This window comes from Wyeomyia smithii, chromosome 1 (assembly GCF_029784165.1).
Source record: "Wyeomyia smithii strain HCP4-BCI-WySm-NY-G18 chromosome 1, ASM2978416v1, whole genome shotgun sequence".
Classification (NCBI taxonomy): Eukaryota; Metazoa; Arthropoda; class Insecta; order Diptera; family Culicidae; genus Wyeomyia; species Wyeomyia smithii.
In genome coordinates, this window is record NC_073694.1 from 1,360,221 (window position 1) to 1,381,299 (window position 21,079).

The 21,079-nt window shown below is 40.7% G+C and overlaps 1 protein-coding gene across 5 annotated transcripts in view; it reads right to left on the reverse strand.

Annotated features, from left to right (window-relative positions):
* Positions 1–265: 265 nt before the first annotated feature.
* LOC129718238 (acetylcholine receptor subunit alpha-like) overlaps positions 266–21,079 on the reverse strand; it is a 75,127-nt gene continuing 54,313 nt past the window's right edge. The window contains exons 9-13 of one of the 5 annotated variants that reach the window (XM_055668812.1): positions 4,713–4,801; positions 4,598–4,652; positions 4,308–4,430; positions 3,864–4,110; positions 266–3,806 (exon numbers count right to left, since the gene is read on the reverse strand). In XM_055668812.1, the coding sequence (XP_055524787.1) occupies positions 3,615–3,806; positions 3,864–4,110; positions 4,308–4,430; positions 4,598–4,652; positions 4,713–4,801 (706 nt within the window). In that variant the 3' untranslated portion in view covers positions 266–3,614. Of the gene's footprint in view, positions 3,807–3,863; positions 4,132–4,307; positions 4,431–4,597; positions 4,653–4,712; positions 4,802–21,079 lie in introns of all 5 variants that reach the window. The other 4 variants (XM_055668810.1, XM_055668809.1, XM_055668811.1 and 1 more) reach the window with 4 other exon arrangements.

Below are 21,079 nucleotides of genomic sequence, written 5' to 3' on the forward strand. Positions count from 1 at the left end.
GTATGCGGACGATTTTGTGGTGATCATAACGGGAAGGAATGAGCGGGGGCCTAGTGTGGTTGGTAACGTCTCCGTCAACCACGCTCGACGCCTGGGTTCGAATCCCACCGCCGACATAGGTGTCGATGGTTGTGAGGTGGCGTGATCCACTCACAACCAACCCAACTGGTCTAGATTCAATCCTAGCCGACACCGGGAGATTTTCTGAGGCGAAAAATCTCTGGGATCACGCCTTCCATCGCATGAGGAAGTAAAGCCGTTGGCGCCGGTCCGTTAATAAACGGGTCGTGAGTTAGGGTCCTGGGTGTGGAGTCGCCTCCCTGGGCGTCGGTGATTGGCCACAACAGTGGCGGAACTAGACCGACGGAAAATAAACGAGAATAAAAAAAAAAAAAAAAAGAAACGGGAAGGAATGAGGACGAGCTGAGAACAAGAGGGCAACAATTTATGGACAGCTTCGTGCAGTGCTCTAATGAATTGAGCATGAAAGTCAACGCGGAGAAAACCAAGGCAATAATTTTCACGAACAGCGACAAGCAATTGAATGTCAGGATTAATGGTTCAGTGATAGAAACAGTTCGTGCACACAAATATCTAGGGGTAACGCTAGACAGAACGCTAGGATTCGGCAAACACACTAGAGAAATGACGGGAAAGATAAATGATCGGCTCAACATGTTGAAGGTTATTAGTGGCACCAGAAATGGAGTGACTCCGGAGACTCTAACAGATGTATACCAGGCTCTTATTCGAAGTGTCATAGAATACGGATGTACTGTCACCAATAATGCTTGCAAAACGAACAAAAAGAGACTGGTGGTATCAAATAACCAGTGTCTTAGGAAGATAACCGGATGTACCAAATCTACACCGCTGAATACGTTAATTGCATTAGCCAGACAAGAACCACTTGAAACACGCCAGGAGTATTTGACAGCAAAGTTCATTACAAAATGTTTTACCAACAATAACCTGATAGCGAACCAGCTGAAGCAAATAAACCAGGAGGCTGATGAGGAGAAGCTGTCATATATGGAAAAAGTCTACCTGAAGCACAAGAAAATAATTGAAAAGGTAATGACAAATGTAAGTGGAAGACAAATTCAGGTCGAAGTGCAATCTACCATGGATGAAATGGATACAGCCAAAAGAAATTGTAATCCTCTACAACTTAGGCAACTCGCTATTCAGACTATCAACGGAAAATGGGAAAACAGGCCTAAAATGTACATTGACGCTTCAAAAATGGAAGGACTCTGCGGAATCGGTGTATACGATGAAGGAACAGGAGCCAGATATTGTTACAGACTGGAAATGGAATCAAGCATCACATCGGCGGAAATAAGTGCCATTGAAACAGCTTTAGACGTGATAGACCTGCAGGAGAAACAAGATTATATAATATTAACGGATTCAAGATCTGCATGTGAAATGCTATTTATAGCTATGGAAACGAAAAATAGGCCAGCTGTACTGAACGGAATCCTGGAAAAGGCTGAAAAATGGAGTGTAAGCTTCCAGTGGATTCCTGGACATGCAAGGATAACAGGAAATGAGCTGGCCGACTTTTTGGCAAAGTCTGAAACCAGTGATACAGCAGAGAGAAGAAACAATCAAAATTTTGAAAAAGATGCATTTCTATTATTTAAACACTGGAGAAAACAAACAGCTACAGAATGGTATAAAACGTATGCAAAGGAGAAAGGAAAAAAATATTATCAGATACAGCAAGAACTAGGCGAGACACCGTGGCACTATGGAAAAGGATTCAACAACGTGGGAACAAGACTGTTAAATAGATTGGTTGCAGGGCACGATTCTCCCCACACTGGCTGGCGATAATGAAAATTGTGCACCAAGGCTCCTGTGAAATTTGTGACGAGGAAAATACTGCTGAACACATTATTCTAAACTGTGTAAAATATGATCACGAACGGACAAAATACTCTTTCGAAGGTCGATTCAGGACGTTAGTTGAACTTTTTCAAAAGAGAGATGTTCATTTGTACAAAGAAGTGTGTGAATTTATAAAAGTCTGTTGGTTGGAACTGTGATTTGGAATTTGGAATTTATAAGAGGGCATATAGTCGCTAGTCACTAGCCCTAAATCTTGTGAACTGTCAGAAGACAGTTTACACAGAGAAAAGAAGAAGAAACGTTAACACTAGTTGAGCTAATACGATTTGATAATTGTGCTTGTCTTGGACTTGTTTTTTGTTTTGTTTTTTATTTCTGTAATGTCATGGAGGAGTGATAATTTTTTACCTAAACTCATCACAAACATTAACATTAAGGTTAGGTCAACCCTAATAGTCGTAACCTCGTACAAAAGTGGAACATTAGAACCCTGTATAGTTTGAAACTGTTCTAACACGTAGGGGAAAGTAGGTAAAGACGGACACTGCGGGTAAGATGGACACTTAATATTTCACAAACTAGAATGTATTATGATAGTTGAGTGATGCGAATACCTTCTTTATAGTGTGTTAATGCTTTTGAGTTGCATTATCGGTTTTCAGCAAGCAAACTGTCAAATTTGTAAGTAAAGCAAAGAATATTTTCGTGAACGCGCAATTTGATGTAATTTTTATTCCACGGAAAATAGTGAAAAACTCGTGAAACTTACGTGTTTTCATTTGTTCACAATAGTAAAGTGATTAATTAGTCTTTCCTCGGTTTTCTAGTGAAAATCCAGCAGATTTTCGATGTTCCGATGAAGAGCTACGATCGTTTTAAAAATTTACAACCAGGTCGGGCAAGACGGACACACTAAGGTAGGGAAAGATGGACACACGGATTTTCCAAGAATTTTCACATGTAGCATCTGTTGTGTACTACAGATGTTCACAAAGAACACCCGCGAGAGAAACCAGCAGATATTAATCACTTAGCAGTTAGAACAGGCCATATAGGCGGAAAATTTTCGCCTTCATCGAAACCCATCCTCTCAAACTGTTCACGTGATGTATAGATGGACTCCAATAACGTAGAGTAATGTATGGCCATCACTTAACACATAAATCAAAAGAATACTTAACGTACTACATCTTTTTTGTGAGTGTCCACCTTTACCTTCGTAGTGTCCATCTTACCCACCCCAAGTGTCCGTCTTTCCCAACCATGTCAAAAAACAGCAATTTTGTAGTCCTAATTTTGAAGTCCCAAAACACATAAAACTTGGAGGAAGTTCACTTATACCAAAAATGATTATGAAAACAAATGACCTTAAGTTTCAATTTGTATGACTACTGCGATCTGAATAGCAATACCTAAGTAATTATTTAGATTAAACCTTAGGGTGTCCGTCTTTACCTACTTTCCCCTACCTTTATTCAATGGATTTTGCCTACTAGTGTGTCTGTGTGTAGGGAAACAGAATTTTTCATTGTATTTTACTATTTTTTTTTCGAAAATAAAATATAAAACCTATCATTAGCTGGTAAAATAACGTTCTAAAATAAATCAGTGCTAGCTGGAATGCTGCTGAACCTGTTTCATATTAACGAAATTATCCTGCTGTTGAACACTGTTCCAAATATCACAACACAGGCACTCACTAATCCAACAACACATACAAAAAACAGGATCAAGCTTTCTGAACTGGACCTGGTTCGCTATTGCGGTGGACAACGAACGACGGTCGATGTGGCTAATTCATCAAATGTTTTGTCTATCGGTATTCGATCATCGTACAGCGTTGGAGCCTGTAGGATTATTCCCGCAGTTCCTGCTAGAACTGCCAGGGTGAAAATCCACAGGAACAACCGGTCGAGCACCATGGCTACGTATTTCCAGTCCTCTTTAACCTGAGGGCGAGTGTATTTTATACAGTTTTCTCTTCCATACATGATTACAATACTCACCTTCGTGGAGTCCTCCAGCATCTTCGTGTGCTCTGCGATGAACCGAACACAGAAGCAGCTCCGGTGCACCTCGACCGGACAGCGGGAATGGATGTACGGCGGCTGTTGGAAGACGGGACTTTTGATTCCAGACGGAACGGCCGTGTCGGTAGCTGTTGAGAGAGACATTTCTTCCGATTCGGAGTGCGGTACCTGCAGGGGGCCATGAATCTGACAGCTGCCACCGAATGGTCCCGTGCCTGACAGACTATGCAATTGAAAATTACTTCTATCAATTGTATCATGATTAATAATGCCATCGATACGTCGTTTTGATACAATTAATCGAAAGAAGAAGTATTTTGAAATCAAGGGTTTTTCGACCAGAAAAAAAGGAAAACAATTGAGAAGAATCAATCGAGAAGAGAGAGAAATAAAATTACGATTAATAACGTTCATAAATACCTTAGCGGCGATAGATCATCATCTTTTGATGATATCCTATTATGAAAACGAGCTACGCGGTTTAATGTGCTTGTTGAATAATAAGGATAAAAGCAAGCGTGTGGTTCTTTGGATAGCATTTTTCTACAAAAAGCCATGTAAAGATAGAAAAAGCCGTTAAATCTTTAAATGTGTGTGAAAAGTTCATTCAAAAGTATTGAGTATAAAAGTATGCAAAAAACATAACAAGTTTTTTTTCTCGGTAAAACCAAATGTCCTAAAATCGTACGGATGGATACAACGATACGCACCTATGGTTTTCGATGTACGCTGGTCGTTTCATGAATAGAAAACGAGGTAGAAAATCTGCAAGTTTTAAAGGGCGATGGTAACAAATGGAATTTTATGAATAGGGGTTTTACCTACCAATGAAAAATGATTTAACCCAAGGTGCCATTCTATGGGTTTGAGGTGATCGGAAATGTACGTTCAGTACCACGACCGTAACACATATACTGAAATGAATATATTGATATAATACTTACATATTCAGACCCTTAATTTTAGTTTCATTAATCACGTACAGACAGGTTTTTTTTACGCGGTTTTTTTACGAGGTTTTTTTGTACGCGGATTTTTGAATTAACGCGGTTTTTTTTACGCGATACCGCGCTAATTCAAAAAAATTTTCACGAATTTCCGAATTAACGTGGGTTGAAACCAGAAACGTTTAAGTGCTTATCTAGTAAAAGACTTAGTCCAAAAAATACTCTCCGCTCACCGAAAGATCCGGAATGACCGTCAAAGAGGGCAATTTTAAATACTGGTTCTAGAGCGTCTCGGGTTTTTTCTAAAGCCCTTCTTGCTGGACTACTTTACGCGGATTTAAAAAAAACGTGGTTTTTTACGCGGATTTTTGAATTAACGCGGTTTTTTTTTTACGCGAATTTTTGAATTAGCGCGGTTTTTTTACGCGGATTTTCGAATTAACGCGGTTTTTTACGAGGTACGTATCCCCCGCGTAAAAAAAAACCTGACTGTACATCAAAAATTCTTAACCTTGGGTTGCAATGAAAATCTCAATGTATTTGCTGCAGGGGCGAATGCAACTTGCAAAAGCAACGTAGTAGGCAGGTGTAAAACTGTCAGGTTGATTATTAAAGTTCTACCATAAGATTTTTCCTAGCGGCAGAGTAGGCAGTGTTACTTTGCAATCGTATCCAAGTGAGTTTTAAAACTTTCTTGCACATTTATTTTCGGTTTGCACGTAAACCCTACTAACAGTGCATTATGTTGTAGTATACAACTTACATCGGCTCACCCCTCACGGTACTTGGCAGCGCTGCATTACGTTGCCGTTTTTCTCATTTCCCTTTTTCATTCTTGTATTAGGGTTGTCGATATTAAAAATAAAATATCGATATTCGTTTTATCGATATTAGAAACGGCATCGATATTGAAATCGATATTACGTGTCGATATCGATATTTTATCGATATTTTCCTTTATATATTTTTTGTTTGGATTTTAGTTAGGCCTGAAACAAGCTGAACGCCGACGTGAGCGATCGGGCGAGATTCTTGCCGAAGGTTAATAAACAGCCGTGAGGAGAGTTGTTCATTAACCTACGGCGAGAATCTCACCCGATCGGTCGCGTTGGTGTTCAGCATGTTTCATGCCTTAAGCAGGTATTAGACGAAGCAAATATTTGCTATTTTTTAATACAGATTTTATTTTGTGCAAATAAAAATCGTACCAAAAATAGCAAATATTTTCGTCGTCTAATACCTGCTTTAGTATTGCATATTCCGGCGAAGTGTTTGCTATTTCATCTCGTCCGTTAGGACAGCGGGCCGATTGCTGACCGCTTTACGCAAGGTGCATTTTCCAATCAGATTAAACCGACGTTTCGTGAGCCGCGTCTCCTAATCCTCACTGATCCATTGACTAATCAGCAGCCAGTTACTGAAGCATCCTACCTGAACATTCATGTTATCGCTTATGTAACACCGATTCTTTACTGAAATTCATCGATCCTGCCATCCCAATGTAACACCAAGGCATCGCATTTGATCGGTTTAATGTGGTGGTAACTACCCCGAGAAGTTCCACACCCAAATTTCTGGAAATTCGCTCTATACATGCTGTCAATAAAAAAAAGAAATATGGCAGCCATATTTCTGTCGAACTGCTTACATTTTCCATCTAGCACTTATTGATTCTAATACCAACAATTCTGGTACCTACTTTTTAGTTGGTTTGCCCTAAAATAGCTGAAATAGAGTAAACGTCCTTTAATTTCTATTGACCTATTTTCGAATAAATATATTTATCAATGGAAAACCAAGCCTTAACCAGTGTGGCCACCCAACCGAGAAAACCGGGAAAAAACCTGGAATTGTTTGGAACCGGGGAAAAAACCGGGAATTTCACTGGATATTACAAGCCGGGGTGAGATTGTCAGCTATCTCATGGCGATCACTAAAATTCCTTGAATAAGTTTTCTCGAAAACGACCAAGAAAGACTGGTCTTCTGACCCGGAAGAGATGGCTGACAGGTCACGGGCTGGATGGCACAATCTCACCCCGGCTGCCAGTATATTCAACTCATTTCTCACAGTGCTTATATCAGTTCTGTTTTTATTCATCTTTCTCTTGGAAACTAACTTGACCACGGTAAGCTCCCCGGAAGTAGCAGTCAAACGGCTCGAGTTTTGCCTAGAGCAAATGGTTCACGAAGATAATCTCGCGGGAACTGTAGTTGACAGATTTCGCCAAGAATACTCGCAACTGTTGGGTATGCATTCGACGGAGACATTGCTGACTTCCTACCGCCGTAGTGAAAAACGCCTTGATACTTTCTGTAGAGATCTGATAGCTGATTTAGGCAAGAAACGTCCTAACTTGACCGTGTTTATTAAGGAGATTTTGATCCAGCGATTGGTTTACGATGCAGTACAGGATGCCGGTGGTGGAGACGAAATTGATATCACCAAGTCGTTAATCTATTATGCTCGCGTTTCACATAGCCGATATATTGAATTGTTGAAGACAAAGAAGAAGGAGAATTCAGATCAAGATGAAGAAGCCAGAAAGAAGAATGCCACGGCCCGTGCTCTTGAAGCTAATGTGTTTAAGTGTAATTCTTTTATATATTGAATCTTCGGTGGTTGAGGTAAAAACGGTTCCTACAAACTTAATTTGGCCCAGGAGTCCCCGGTAATGAGTATTATATGCGTTGTTTATAAGTTTTAAAAATTCTACGCCCCTGCGAGCGGCCTTCCGGCAGTTAACCGGAACATTCTCCATGGTGGACGAAAACCTGCGTGCAGGCTTGTTTTCAAGCTTTTTCTGTGTTTTTTTATTAATTCCTCCTCCGTTTTCGCGACAAAATTGTTGGAATAGATCTTGCGCTTCAAGTTTGCCCAGAAATTCTCCGTCACCTCCAAAGATCGCTTCGAGTAGTGGGCCGACGCCAAATCTGGCCAGAAAACCGTGTCTTTGCCCTTATGGTATTTCTTGATAAACGACGCAACTTCTGGCAGGCACTTCGTACTGGAAATTTCCTCGTTCACGGCCAGCCCGGAGCAAAAGAAGAGCAACTTTGACATCCCTTTCTCGCTGATTGTCAGCCACAGCCGCACCTTCTTGGGGAACTTGGTCTGTGAAATATACTTCACCTCGGTGCTCACTTTCTTCGTAGGGGAGGTAAAATACAAAGTGCCCTACTAATCGTTGTCATCTAGGGTTAGATAGGTCTCGTCGTCCATCACCACTGTCACATCGCGATTTGCCAGGGAAATCGACTTGACCATCTTAAACCTCTGTCGCTGCGTCATTGCCTGCAGCTCCGAGACTAGAACCAGTGGACGGGACTGCTGCTTCCTGACATGTATGCCCATGTTTTCCAACAACTTTTTCACTGTTTTACCGCATGCACCAACCTCCCGACCAAGTTCACGCAGTGATTTAGCCACTTTTTCCTCGGTCTTCCTCTTCAGCATCCTTTGAAGCTTCTTGCCGTTCAGGGTCGTTGGCCGTCCAGAACTGGGCTTTCTTCCGATGCTTTGATCATTGTCCAATTGTGTCAAGATATTGTAGATGCCGGAACGGCATACCAGGCGTCTACAAAGTGCCGCACGATGTCTGTTTTTGACGTGGCGGGGTACCATTTTTTTTTACCGCAAACGTTATCCTCTTGAGAAAGATGACGTCCGTCACATTTTTCGAATTTCTGCAACAATATCTCTGGATTAAAACAAGCCTGAACACGCTTAAAAAGTGACTGTATTAGAATGTAATTCGATAATGGGATGTAAATCGACAGTCACGCTTTTTTAACCCTTAACTGTATGAAAAAATGCAGAATTCTGAAGTACAAATAACCGGGAAAAATATTTGAACGAACCGGGAAAAACCGGGAATTTAATTTCGAGTTTTGGGTGTCACCCTGCTTAACGTTTGTTTTCAGTATAATGTGCACTTTCAATGAATATCTTATATTGTGTGTAAGCATTTTATATTTAATTTTGATGCCATGATGAATTCATGATCGGTAGGCAAAATTTTGCCGGTAGCACTCCCCTAATGGCAACCGAGAATATCGGACAGCAATATCGAGTCGCAATATCGAAATATCGATAATATCAAATGCGCCAATATCGGTCAAAAATATTGATATTGTGACGAGCAAATATCGATAATATCAAATATCGATAAAATATCAACAACTCTATCTTGTATGAGCATCTACACAACGAGGTTATAATAAAGTTTGTCTGACGACCATTATATTCCGTGTTTCATTTCGTTATCGTAGTCAACAGGTTATGAGCTCAGAATTAAATCCGCGGCGCGAGAAAACAGTTTTTTATTCCAATGCAGTACTGAATAATATTAATTTGTTTAATAACCGGTTAAACTTGTAAAAGTGCATTTGAAAGACAGTCAACATGGCGGACGCAAAATTCGTACTGGAAAAGTTAGGTGATACAAACTATACTACGTGGCGTTTCCGCATGGAACTGCTTCCAATTAAGGAGGAGCTGTATGAGATGGTGTCTTGTCAGAAGCCGGAGCGGCCGGATGCTGTCTGGTTGACGAAAGACGGAAAAGCACGTGCAATTATTGGACTTTCTTTGGAGAATAATCAGCTAACGCATGTCATGAAGGCGCAGACCGCTAAAGGGATGTGGGAAGCGCTTCAGAGCTTCCATCACCGGTCCTCATTAGTGAATAGGATCCATGTGTTACGGCAGCTACTTCGGTTACAACTTGAGGAAGGTGGCAATATGGCGAACCATATCGCGAGCATTTTGGAATTGTCCCAGCGTTTGGAGGCGATGGGTGATACGTTGAATGGATTCTGGATGGTAGCTATATTGCTCTCTAGTTTGCCACAATCTTACGACGGGTTGATCGTCGCTCTAGAAAGCAGAAAAGACGATGAACTAGATTTAGAGTATGTTAAAGGAAAGCTTTTGGACAAATGGAGACGAAGAAATGAAAATTCGATTCATCAAAACAAAGCTTTGAAAACTGATGGAGGTAAAATGTTTGGTTGGCGAGACCCGCGAAAGACTTGCCATTATTGTAAAATGGAAGGGCATTTTCGTAAGGATTGCCGTAAGCTGGTAGAGGATCGAAAGAAAACTGAACGAGAGGAAAGAGAACGTGTCACTTTTGCATGACACAAGAGCAAGAGGAAGAATTTTGTTTTGCTAGTGGCAGTGGAAGCATGAGTGATGGTGTGGCATGGTCCATCACATATGGCGAGTGACGTTTCGAATTTTAAAGCAACTGCAGGCGTGTCGATCACCTTAGCTGATGGCAGCGAAGTTTCATCGAATGGATCTGGTGATGCCAGTTTGATTACCGTTGATGGAGAAGGGAAACCTAGAAAGATATTGATCAAGGAAGTTCTGCGCGTACCATCGTTGAAAGGAAATTTGCTTTCGATTAGCAAAATGACTGATGAAGGATATACGGTAATTTTTGAAAGTTGGTACGCGCAAGAATGGTGTCGTTATCGCAGTTGGTGAACGAAATGCTAGTTTATACCAGCTCAAAGAATACAGAAAAGCGTTGTTAACTATGACTCAACATCAAGACAACTGTCAACATATGTGGCATCGTAAATTGGGCCATCGCGAACCTGGAGCTATCAAACAAATTGTACGAAACGAGTTGGGATTGAATTTGAAACTGGTTGATTGCGGAATCCGATCAGTTTGCAAAGTCTGCTGCGAAGGAAAAATGAACAGAGCACCGTTTCCTGCATCAGAAACAAAAACAAAAGCTATTTTAGATATGGTGCACACAGATCTTTGTGGCCCACTAGAAGTACCTACACCTCGAGGCAATCGATTTATTATGACGATGATAGATGATTTTTCTCGGTATACTATAGTGTATTTGTTAAAACATAAAAGTGAAGCGGAAGATAAAATTAAAGAATACGTGAGTTTGGTCCACAACCAGTTTGGGAAGAATACAAAGGTTATAAGAGCGGACAATGGTGGCGAATACTCGAGCTTATCTCTAGAACGTTTCCTAAAGCAGAATGGAATTATTCTCCAACAAACAATACCTTATAGTCCTCAGCAAAACGGTATCGCTGAGAGGAAGAACCGTAGTTTGACTGAAATGATGCGGTGTCTTCTCGCAGAAGCTAAAATGAGTAAAAAATATTGGGGCAGCTAACTTTTTACAGAACCGTCTTCCAACTGCCCCGGTGTCCAGAACACCGTATAAACTATGGACAGGTAGGTTGCCTAATTTTAAACATTTTCATGTATTCGGTTGCGAAGCACTTGTATATGTACCCAAAGAAAAACGACAGAAGTGTGACGTCAAGGCTGTGAGAATGACGTTCGTCGGATATGATGAGAATCGTAAAGGATTCCGGTTTTTGGATAAAAATAAAGATACAATACTTTTCAGCCGAGATGCTAAGTTTTGCGATAGCGAGTTTACTAATGAACCACTTCTTACTACAGCGCCAAAAAATTTGGAGATGGAAGTTGATTTGAAGGACGTGAACACAAGCCAGGAACTGGGTGACCCTATGCAAAAACCATTCATAGCGAATAGTATAAACGGTGATTCTGTAGAGGATGAAGAATCTACATACGATGGTACATCTAGCGAGGAGGAGCCATTCACTGGATTTCCACGGCGATCATCCCGGAATAACAAAGGAGTATTGCCGAAGAGATTCAGGCACGAATTGAAAAGCGCGAAAACAAATGGAGTAGAACCAAAAAATTTCGAAGATGCTGTGTCGAGATCCGACCACAAATCTTGGATAGAAGCCATGGAAAGTGAAATCACATCGCATCATCTGAACGAAACTTGGGAATTAGTCGAGCCACCAGCGAACAAGAAGGTGATTGGTTGCAGATGGGTTTTTAAACTCAAACGGAACGCATCAGGTGAAGTCGTTAAATATAAAGCAAGACTAGTGGCGCAAGGTTTCGGCCAACGCTATGGGCTAGATTATGATGAGGTATTTGCACCGGTTGCAAAGCAGTCTACGCTTCGTATGCTTCTTGCTATAGCTAGTGATCGTGGAATGTCACTCAAGCACTTGGATATAAGAACAGCGTATCTTTATGGAAACTTAGAAGAGGAGATTCATATGCGTCAGCCCCCTGGTTTCATACCAGCAGGAAAGGAAAAGTTAGTTTGTCGGCTACGGAAGAGCGTGTACGGCTTGAAACAGTCGGCACGCTGTTGGAACAAGTGTATCGACGATGTTTTGGTGAAAGCTGGGTTTCGACGAGGTGTTGCAGATCCGTGCCTGTACAGTAAAATGGTTGATGGAAGACAGATTTACATTTTGATATATGTCGATGACATTCTTGTCGCTTGCGAGGATGAGAAGCATCTTTCGGAAGTTCAGGATGAGCTGAAGAAACATTTCGAAATAACAGAGCTTGGTGATTTACGCAGTTTTCTAGGAATGGACATTGAATCTAAAAATGGTAAATATTTAATCAGTCTAAAGGGTTATATTGAATGTCTCACAGAAAAATACAATCTTACAAACGCAAAACCTATCAAAATTCCAATTGATCCAGGTTACGCAAGGGATGCAGGAAACAGTAAACTCCTCAAGAATGATAACGATTACCGAAGCCTGGTGGGTGCTCTTCTGTACATTTCCGTTAACAGTCGCCCAGATATAGCTGCGAGTATGTCGATACTTGGGCAGAAGGTGAGCTCACCGACAGAAGCGGACTGGTCAGCAGCCAAAAGAGTTCTCAAGTTTCTCCACACAACTAGTGATTTGAAGTTGACGTTCAAAAATAAAACTGATAAACGGTTGCTGGGTTTTGCAGATTCTGACTGGGCGGGTGATGTAGCAACGCGAAAGTCTACAAGTGGATATGTTTTTTTGTATGGTGATACAGCAGTTTCTTGGTGTAGCCGCAAGCAAACATGCGTTTCATTATCTTCCATGGAAGCGGAATATATTGCACTTAGTGAAGCGTGTCAGGAAGCTGTATGGCTTAGGCAGCTTCTACTGGATTTCGGCGAGCGACAAGAGGACGCAACAATTATCAATGAAGATAATCAGGGATGTATTTCATTTGTGAATGCCGGTCGCACATCGAAAAAATCAAAACACATCGAAACACGCCAATTCTTCGTGAAGGACATTTGTGTACGTGGAGAGGTTAAATTACAGTATTGCCCGTCAGAGCAAAACATAGCTGATTTATTCACAAAGCCACTTGGTATTTCAAAGGTAATGCAACACAGCGAAGCTTTGGGTCTATCCTCGGGTCTATCATAAAATATGGAGCAGCCGCATAAGGTAGAGGAGGAGTGTTGTAGTATACAACTTTGAAAGCATAAATTCGATCTAAAAACAAAACTCATCGCGTCACATTATCGCCTGCATCGTTGCACGCATTTAAACTCAATCGATCAGAGTGTGCGGTGCAAAGAAACTCAAACTATCGAGAGAAGGCAGATTCAAGTTGGATTCAAATCTGGAAAAGTGTTACTCAGTTCAACTTTGCACGAGTTCATGCCATCACTGCTAGAGCGTCTTACCCGGGACATCCCGGGGAAAAATCGATATAAACTTACAGACTCTGTAGACTGTTGTGCAATGGTGAATGAAATTGTATAGCCATGTGCTCATGAATGACTTTTATTTTCCTCTAATATATTTTGATTCGTGTAAGAAATGCGATTTGCCCATTAGTTGATATTTAACGCACATTTATTTCATCATCATGTGACGATTCGAAAAATACCATTCTTCCAAAACACAAAGGCTAGATTGGAGAAAGTAGAATATGAAAGCACTTTTACAAGTGATCGTAGTTTATAGGAAATGCGATTGAGGGAAGGAATATTCCATACCAACGCACACTCAGTATTCATCAATTCATCATCACGCAAGGAGTAGGAGAAATGCTTGCGCGGGAAAGTAGAATATGAAAGGATTTGCACAAGTGATCGTAGTTCATAAGAAATGCAATTGAGAAGAGCAATATACCCTACACTAGGGAACCTGTATATTAGAGAAATGACAAGACATCCACCGTCAGGGCAACTGTCAACATCAAAACGGATAACGGCAATGTAAAATTATACAACTCGCCCGTTTTGATTTTGACAGTTGTCTTAACGGTGAGTTTCTCGGCGTCTCTCTGGTGTATAGGCTGACTACCCTACACCAACGCACTCTATTCATTCATCATTTCATCCTCGCGCGAAGACGCGAGAAGTAGGCGAATTCCTTGCACAATTAAAAGATCGCCATTGTATCACCACGCGAGGACGAGAATGGGGAAAATAGGATCAGCGCATATAAAAGGACGTGCACAAGCGATTGTAGTTTATAAGTTTGATTGCAGCAGACGAAGTACACAAACAAGGGAACAAACAGAACTTCTAATTAGAGATTCCGCACGTGAATGAAAACAGTTATTAGTTTGTCACCGTCGTAAACAACAAGTCGAGAATGATCGTATTGAAAAAGGTTTGTCTGTCATCCAGCAGCAGTTTCGAATTTATTATTACAGTTAACTATTCATTATTGCAGAAATGGCAGGAGTCTGGCAATATTTCAAGAAGGTGCCCGGCGATAAGTAAGCGCAATCCTTGAAATGTCCACAGCAACTCTCGTGCAAGGGTTCATCTACCAGTGGTCTTTTAGGACACTTGCAGAACAAACACAAAATCACCGTAAAACGACCATCCTCTAAAGAAGCGGTAACTACAAACCCAAGTCCTCGTAAAGTGTAGAAGCTAAGTAGTCCTCCTACAGGATCTTCGTTGATGTAGTTTGTGAAACAAAAATTACCAGCCAAACTAATGAACTTTATTAAATTTTTCGAGAATTGATCATCTTTTTAAATTGTTTTAGGAATTCGATTCCTTTTTGCATTTTATGTGACAAAAATAAATTCCAAATTAAATAAATCGCAGTTATTTTACGTTTCGTTCAAAATTTCTTTTACATCCCGGGATTCCGGGATTTCCCGGGAAATCATATTTATATTTCCCGAATCCCGGGAAGCTAAAAACAGTCGGGAAATGGACGCTCTAATCACTGCCTAGCGGTGATTAAGAAGCGATTTCTCTCGAGCGAAATCAAACGACGCTAGTTAAACTGCCTGAAGGAAGAGTACCGATCACGTGCACATAGCTATTCACGGTGAAACAAAACGAAGGCAAAAAAAGCTGATGGGGAGGAGAGAAACAAGCCGAAGCACGTGGCACGTGGCTCGTGGCTTAGCTAGAAAGCAGGATTTGATTATGGTGGAATGGACACAGTGCGAGCTGTTCTTGCTGTAGCGAACAAGTCGAGCAAGGCAACAATCTGGTGCTAGGATAAACTTCGTTTTAGACGTATTTATCAGCAACCAAATCCTCGCTATGTCCTGTTTTAGTCTGGTTTACTGTTCGGCCACCGCTGGAGTTGTTCTGCCGAAAATGTCCATGTCATCAACAAAGCAAACGAGTTGACTGGATTTGTTGAAAACCGTACTCCGTGTGTTGATGTCCGCCCGATTTATTACGCTCTGTAGCGCAATGTTTAATGGCAGGCATGAGAGACTATCACCCTGTCGAAGCCCCCTGCGGGATTCAAATGGCCTCAACAACCCACCCAAAATCAGTTTCTCCGGAAAGCCGTCGACCTCCATATGTCTTTTCGGGCGATAGTGTCATACGCGGCTTTGAAGTCGATGATTAGCTGGTGCGTGGGGGTCCTGTATTCTCGGCTTTTCTGGAGGATCTGCTGTATGATAGAAATTTGGTCCGTCACGAAGCCAGCCTGATTACTGTCGCCTTTCTTATAGATAGCGCAGATAACCCCATCCAGTAGCTCTTCTGTATCCCATATTCTTGCCATCTGCCGGTACGAACTGCCTTCTCCGGACCCATCTTATAAGCTCTGCCCCGAGGCCATCCTTCGCATCCGATTTATTGTTTTTCAGCTGCTTGATGGCATTCTTAACTTCGCCTATCGTTGGCGCTGGCACGTTTTCTACATTTGTCGTGCCGCCGGAATCACTTTCTCCGCAGCCATGGTCCTCCTTCAGGTGTTCGTCGAAGTACTGCCTCCAATACTACCACCGTTATCCCAGCACATTTCGGCTCGCGGTACAAAGCGTCTGGGCGATTAAGTTTCTGGTAGAACTTTCGCGTTTCCTGAGAATGATGCAGCTGTTTCAGCTCTGCATGCTCCTCCTTCAGGCGGCGCTTTTCTCCCGGAAGATTTGGGCTCGCTGCATCTTCTTCTGTCTGTGTCTTTTTACACTCTGACGAGTGGCACTGCGCATCATCCATCACTCTCCTACATTCGTCGTCGACCCACTCGTTTCGTTGGGTTCGTCCCACATGGTTGATGACGTTTTCCGCTAGGCTGTTTTGGTGTTTCAACAGTCCTCGAGAGAAGCTTTCTCCGGCTAGTCCTCTTCTGACAGCGCAGCTTCGAGTAAATGCGCGTAGTTTTCGGCGACACTAGGCTTCTCAGTCGCGCGAGTCGACGTTAGCGCTCCTATAGGATCTGACGTCGATGATGTCTAAGAAGTGCCGAAAATCAATCAAAACGTGGTCGGTCTGTGTTTCTTTCTGATTTACTGACCTCCCGGTGTACTTGAGTAGGAGTTTGTGCTGGAAGCAGGTACTACGCACGGCCATGTTCTTGGAGGCGGTGCCAGCTAGGATACGAGCAACCAAGGGAAGATCGGGTAACCCCGGTGAGAACTTGACCGTATGCTGATAGAGAAGGAGGACTCTTGAGCTTCCGAGCATCTGTCTTCCATGTTAGGACCTAGGCAAAACGGCACCTATACTCCAGGTTAGGGGCGGCCGATTACCGTCCTCGTGCCAACGTGGGACAAAGGGTTGGTGCGCAGGCCTTACAAGCCGCCACCATAAAACACTCACAAGTAATGAACGAAGAAATTGGAACTGGAACAACTGACGAAATTAAATTGCGTGTTTATAAAGACTTACCCATATAAAAAAGGGACAGAGTTGATCCACTGATGTTTGACCGCCAACGAAATTCACTACAGGTGGGATAACAACTTAGATTCGTCTAACGGAAAACGCATTTGTATGCGTGAACGACGACAGAGACGCAAGCAACAATTCTACCACTAACCGATAAGAACATTTATATACCAGACATACCCCTCAAAACATCGGGGCGTCGGATAGACCCACTAGCCACCTCACGGACACTACGCGCGTGAATATAATTAAAAAAAAAAAACCATCAGCTAACTTTGGCTTTGACACTTTGTTACATAGCAGAAAATGTAACCCTCGGTGCAACATCAGCAGATAATAAAATATTGACTCCGTTACCTTAGCTCAACTGTTATGTAACTAAAAAATCGCAGCGAAGTTTCTGGAAACATCGCTGATTGCATCTAAGTCGCGAATTACAGACAACTTACAAGCAAAATGTAGATATAGATGAGGAAAAATAAAAAAAGCAAAATGTAGACAACTTGTACGTCAGATTCACATTATTATGTAGTAAATAAAGTGGTTGTTCAGTCGAAATGGTGATATTTCGGATAATAAGCATGTATCAAACATTTAAATTCAACGCTGCCAAAATCATGGGCAAATAGGAAAAAAATCCTGGGATCCTCAGTAATATCGATAAGCTGATCTCTGATGATGCACAGCCTGTTCCCAAGGCTGCCATTCTAGAAAGTGCTTCGTTTAATGTGGCTCCAATTACAGAATTTATGGATTTATCAACAGCGACTTTACAGAAAAAAGCTCAAACAACTAGAGGGAAAGCCGAGGTCATCATCGCCTCGGCGTACTTTCCTGCGGAACAAAAGGAAGCCTCTCCTAGAGAAGTAAGGAACTTATCAACCATAGAAAAGCAAACAGTTCTTAATAGGACGTGATGCGAACTCATCAGATCACAGGTAAATTCTTTTCGATTACTGTACAGGAGAAATCCACCAAACAATCACCTAGGTTACAAGCGCTCTATGGGTATGCAACAGAAAAGCTGGGGTCTCAAACCCAGCATCATACACTGAATGTATAAAACAATAATCAGATCATGAACCTACACCTACGCCTCATTAGTCTGGTGGTCCAGAACGACTCTCCTCTCAAGTTAAGCTTCGTAAAATCAAAAGTTGGCCTGCCAATCGATTTGTGGAGCTATGGGAAGTACTCCATCAATAGTTCCAGATCCTAAGCCTTCCCGCATAATCAATAACCATAAAATGTGCTTTACAACTAGTTCGGGGTATAGTCACGACCATGTGAGTTATCGTAAAATCATCTGGACTATAATCCGTTTATAGTTTTTGTTTATGCGGGTTAGAAATAGGGTGGTCGGTATTACCGACTTTTCGAAAAACCGGTATTTCGGTATTCATAAAAATAAAAACCGGTAGAACCGGTAAAAAACCGGCATTTTTCTTTTTTTCGGATTCATGCAAACCAGAGCGACTCGTGTTTTTTTAACCTACTTGCTCAACTACAAAAGTCTGAAAATCATAGTTTGGGGAAGTGATGACAATCATGTCCGCAAAAAACGCAAGTTATTCTCACTGTACTATTTAAAACAAAACTAAAAAATTAACATTAATTTTGATTTTGATTTTATTTTTTGCTCAGCGTCTCAGGTTGCATCTATGGACGTGTCACTGCATAACTATGATTTTGGATTTATGAGTACCTATGCTTTATTACGATCCAGATTTTTTTTTGTAAGATTTAAACCATTGCACATAGGAGTACGTAGAACAAAAACTTGGCCAAAATTATTTTTATGAGTTTCCAGATAGCAAATCTAGAGAAACATTTCAAAAGGTCTATCTGCTTTGATCGATTGTTTGATCGGTCACTTTCATTCAATCACCGCAACTTATTAAACATCTTTTTTGACACGTTATTTGCACAAGTTGATAGCGGAGGGATCACTCTATCATCTGAACAAAAAAACACGCTTGGGAGAGCTACTTAAGCTAAACATTTCCAAAATGAAAAGACGTTTCGGAAAAACGATGAAAGCAGATAGGACTTTTTGAAATGTTTATCATTTACATTATTTATCATTTACATTTCTAATGTGTTTTAAGAGCCAGTTCGCAAGAGGCGCAACCGCATGTTGTTTTGATGTTCTCCGATTGGGCTGAAATTTTCAGCTTTTGTTTGTCTATTCAAGGTAGGAAGTTTTGCAAAAATTCAATTTTTTTCATTGAGGTTAAGTGGGGTAAAACGGCCATTGAAAATGATATGTCCACAAACGTCCAAATTCTAAAAAGTGCAATAACTCCTGCTAGACTTGATGGATTTTCCAAAAATGTGTGGTATTATTCTACACTAAGATTACTTCAAAACGCATGGTAACAATATAGGGTAAAGAGGTGAATTGACGGAAAAAACGCATTTTTCTTTTAAAAATTGTCAATTTTCAGGGTCATCCTACTCTTTTCAACATCGCTAGAAAAAATATGGCGTTTTGTAGAGCAACTCAAGAGCTTTGATGTCATGTATAAGCCAAGTGTGCCAAATGGCGTAAAACGGCCCTGGAAGGTTTTTTTTTTTTTCAAAAAACTGTCAAAATCACTAAAATCATTTTACTTCCTGCTAGACTTGAAGGATTTTACTTAAAATTTGGATTATCACTGTACCTCACCAGAACTACCTACTTTACTAGAAGATAGGCAATTTGGGGTAAAACGTTCCTTGAAGATTTTTTTTGTCGAAAAATGCCGTCAAAATCACCAAAACTGCAACAACTCGGGTGAGACTTGATAAATTTACTGAAATTTTAGATTATAACTCTAGTTAGATACGAACTTAAGGGTAAGATGACAAAAGTGACAAATAGATTTACATGACGAGAAAAAATATTTTTCTTGGAAAATACTACTACATTTGAAAACTGACTAAAAAGGACTGAACTTTTTCTTGACTTTTTCACTAGGTTTCAAGAAAAGCATCAAACCCTGTAAAAGACAATATCGATGAGACGGTTGCTGAAAGACTGCAATATTTCGAGTTTTGTTAAAGCAAATGAAGTAAGTTATGGTTTGAGTTTCATGTTCATCTTTTTAATTTGATTGTTTTTAAATTTAATTTAAATCTTTTTAATTTGATTATTTTTAACTTAATTGTCATCGGTCTCATTCTTCGCTTTTTCCTGAGTGTTGGCCAAAAAAATCATGTTACTCTGGTTGCTGTTGTATCAACAAAAATGAACAATCATTTTGGAAAATCACGACTTCGAACATTAATGCTTAACAATTTTTACTCATGATGTTCTTCAACTTTCATCAAAGCACCATCTTCCTTTACGCTAAGTTTTGCATACATAACTCGTGCAAATAACGATTTTATTTGCTCCACGGATAAGTAGGTACTCGGTTGGAATTATTTATTTTCGCGACCATCATGTTGATAATATCTTTTACTTTGTTTGAAGCTTTTCGTGAAGTCAAGGAAAACTTTAGTCCTTTTGAGTCACTTCCCAAAAGATGCATCTGGATATTATGCCAAATAAAAGCTTTTTAGTTGTTTATCAAATGATAACTTCTGGTTCTGGACCTTTTCTGTAGAGAAAATAGCATCCCGAAAATCGCTAATTATTTCTCAAGAAAGATATTTATTTTCGTTAGGGGCCATCCACATAAAACGTGGACAGATTTTTAACGATTTTGACCCGCCCCCTCCCCCTCCGTCGACAATTGTCCATATAAATTCTAAAAAAATTGTATGGACCGTGGACATTAGCCAACCCCCCCCCCCCCTCCAAAGCTGTCCACGTGGTATGTGGATGGCCCCTTATGTAAATCTATTTGTCATTTTTGTCATCTTGCCTTTAAGTTCGTATTAACTTAGAGTAATTATCTAAATTTTCATCAAATCTATCGAGTCTAACCCGAGGTCTTGCAGTTTTGGTGATTTTGACGGCATTTTTCGAAAAAAAAAATCTTCAAGGAACGTTTTACCCCAAATTGCCTATCTTCTGATAGAGAAGGTAGATCTGGCAAGGTACAGTGATAATCCAAATTTTAAGTAAAATATTTTAAGTCTAGCAGAAACTACAGTGATTTTAGTGATTTTGACGGTTTTTTGAAAAAAAAACTTTCTAGGGCCGTTTTACCCCATTTGGCACACTTGGCTTATACATGGCATCAAAGCACTTGAGTTGCTCTACAAAACGTCATATTCAGATATTTTTTCTAGCGATGTTGAAAAGAGTAAGTATGAGTGTGTATAGAGATTAGCTGTTTTACTTAGAAAATAAATTTATGTTCAATGTTGCTTTTGTG